Source organism: Gavialis gangeticus, unplaced genomic scaffold (genome assembly GCF_001723915.1).
Source record: "Gavialis gangeticus isolate Ggan-Ray unplaced genomic scaffold, GavGan_comp1, whole genome shotgun sequence".
NCBI lineage: Eukaryota > Metazoa > Chordata > Crocodylia > Gavialidae > Gavialis > Gavialis gangeticus.
Window position 1 is genome coordinate 255,412,855 of NW_017729032.1, and position 3,018 is coordinate 255,415,872.

The 3,018-nt window shown below is 40.7% G+C and overlaps 1 protein-coding gene across 2 annotated transcripts in view; it reads right to left on the reverse strand.

Moving 5' to 3' along the window:
- LOC109303536 (OX-2 membrane glycoprotein-like) overlaps nt 1-3,018 on the reverse strand; it is a 21,642-nt gene that overhangs the window by 4,911 nt on the left and 13,713 nt on the right. For both annotated transcript variants that reach the window (XM_019525749.1, XM_019525750.1), the window contains exons 3-4: nt 2,799-3,014; nt 1,879-2,184 (exon numbers count right to left, since the gene is read on the reverse strand). In XM_019525749.1, the coding sequence (XP_019381294.1) occupies nt 1,879-2,184; nt 2,799-3,014 (522 nt within the window). The remainder of the gene's footprint in view (nt 1-1,878; nt 2,185-2,798; nt 3,015-3,018) is intronic.

Genomic DNA, 3,018 nt, shown 5'->3' on the forward strand with positions numbered 1-3,018 from the left:
AATAATCTTTATGAGGTGTCTGGTTGCAGCCAACATTTTTTTTGTGAAAACCAAGGCAAAGTAGCTATTGAGTAGCTCCACCTTCTTTCACCTTCGGTTTCGAGTTCCCCGTGGTTATCTAATGGTGGACCCACAGCATCCTTGGCCTTTTGTTCCAAGCCAGCAGAGTTACAGAACCTCTTCTTGTCATCTGTAGCCTCCCTCACCAGGTGCAGCTTCTTCTTTGTCTTTGCCTTCCTGATTTTGTCCTGGAGGTCTCTTGCTTTCTTGTTGTACGCTTCCTTGGTGACCTTCCCATCTTTCCATTACCCATATGCTTTCCTTTTTTGTTTGAGGCAGCCTGCAAGCATATTGTGCTGCCACATTGATCTCTTACCATTCCTTGTGTAATTCCATTGCATTAATCGTTTCATGCTGGGCTTCCAATACTGTGTCCTGCAGAAGCTCACAGCCCTCCTGGCCACCATTATCCTTCAGTTTGTCTTCCCAGGGCACCATGAGTCAGCTGAAATCCACCTTTCTGAAATGTGGCCTCCTTGTTCTGCTGGCCTCATGCTCTCCCTGTCTCAGGATCTGGAGTCCTATCATGTCATGATCACTTCCTCACCACGTTGTCCATTACTTTCACATCCTCCAGGAATTCTTTCCTATTGGTCAAGAGAAGATCCGAGATTGATGATCCCCTAATTCTGGGACAGAAAGTTGTCCTGCACAGGGCTTAAGAACTGACTTGACATTTTATAGTTTCCTGAATTGTTCTCTGATCAGTATCACTTTATAGCACAAATATGCTCTTTCCGGTTCCACTCAGATGGATCCCAAATCTTGACAAAATTCCTCCTCCCCAGATCCCATTGTCAAAGAACATCTGCCATTTCTGTCAAGCTTTCGTTATTCCCAGAGCAGAGGGATAAGCTGCAACTAACAGGTGATTTCTGAGCTGCTCACTTCCCCCATCACCTCTTCTAAAATGTGACTTGTCACCTAGGATGCTATTCTTTCTGTTCATCAAATCAAATGCCAATGCCAAGACTTGGTAATCTGCAGAATAACAATTGATGAGCTGCAAATTATGAACAGTGAATAGCCTTACTTATCTGCTATTCATCCCCAAGCTCCGCATGGTAGAGTAAATGTCAATGCTCACTTTGCAGTACTGAGCTATCAATTTTCACAGATGTGTTTTGAGAATTAATGAGTGGTCTTATGTTGTGAAAGAACCATATAGGTACTAATTTTGAGGGTTCTTGTTAGACATGAAGTTCCCATGACACTCACCATTACTGGTGTTTGTCTATTATAATGAATAAAAATGGAAAACCTTCTGAGGGATTCAACGCTGTATCTATGTCAGAGTATTCAAAAATTTTTTACCTTTTTATCAACTCATAACTATTTAATTTTCAATCCTTTTCTTTGCATCTTCCTTTAAGAAACATTTTTAGCAAAAGAATAATGATAATCTTGTTGGTTTGATACAAATCATATGTTAGAGTAGTCACAAAAATAGAAAAGAAATCCATGCTGAGAATATTACAAAATCATTTCTAAAATTAAGCTCTTTGTGGAAGAAAAGCAAATTATCATGTAAAAACCTTTCAGAAATCTAACCGCATCTTTCTAAAATCCTGTTGCTATGACAGAAGAGTTAATTTAAGAAAATCCCAATCCCAGTATATGCCAGACTTGCACCCAAAGAGCCTTCAAGCCATCTGAGCTCTGCCCACTGTGTCTGTACATTAGGGTGTTTCTGGGTCTGCTTACTAGAGGAAAACCAGTCAGGTGGTTGATTCTATTCTGGTCAGCGTCAAGCAGGTACTTGCAAATACAGGCCTGCAAATACACTGTATCCTACCCCACTTTATCAGTCCAGCCTACCTTCATATTCTTCTTCTTGTCTCTTATCCCCTTCTTGATAAACGATCTTCTCTTTACTTCCCTCAGGATGGTCCATTACACACGTCAGCCTTTTGAGGCGTTCCAAGGTGAAGTTGCAAGCATTTGTCACCGTAACTGTTCCATCTGCATTGTGAACACTGCCAACCTCAGGGTGACGATCAGTCAGGACTCCCTCAGGTCTCCAGGTGATTTTGGGGGCAGGCCTTCCAGTAGCCGAGCAAATCGCAGTGAGGATCCCCTGGTTAATGAAATTTACGTGGAGCTCGGTTCTGATTTCTGACACAGCTAAAAGCAGAAACGAAATGCAACCGAAATGAGGATGTTCCTTTAGAGTTTGTTAAATAGTGTTATAGGTTTGCTTAAATGTTACTGACACTGATGGGCATCACACCTACTTAGTTTGTAAAGCTTTCTTATTGGCTTCTGTACATTTATCTGGAATAAACAGCTCAGGATAGGTTTGGAGACAAATCCTCTCCCATCAGTCTAAGTGAAATCTTACTGAGAAACTGCTGCATTAACTTCTAAGTAAAAATTCTCCATGTCAGGGGAAAGTCCCTTTGGAGACTGGATACAGAATCAAAGCAAGCAGAGAATGTCCAGAATTCTTCTTTCTTCCAAGAAATATGCTTAGGTTTTTGAGTTATCATCTGGCAAAAATCACTGCTTCTCTTTTCCTGCTCATCAATGTCATAACGAATGAGCATTAACACCAGGGTTACATCATTGCCATAGGAGACACAATGGGGTGGGAATATTCTAAAACATTATCATAGACATTATATGTCAAACATTTATTTCTTAATTAATGAATTCACAATGAAGGCAACTCCATGGATATTTCTAGTCTCCTGCCAAAAGGGGCCATATAATGCTAAAGAAAATGGGGACAACTTTACCTTGCACAGTTAAGTAGGTGGTTCTACTGAAAAAACCATGTGAAAATGCATTGAAGATGCATTTATAATCTCCTTCATCCTGTAGTGTCACATTACAGAGAGTGATGGATGATGCATTCAGACTTGTATCAGTAAATAGGACTCTGTTCTGAAATAGTCCCATGGATTTAGGTCTGTGTCTCTTGCTGCTGGTGGCTATGTTCTGGAATAAAGAACCTTT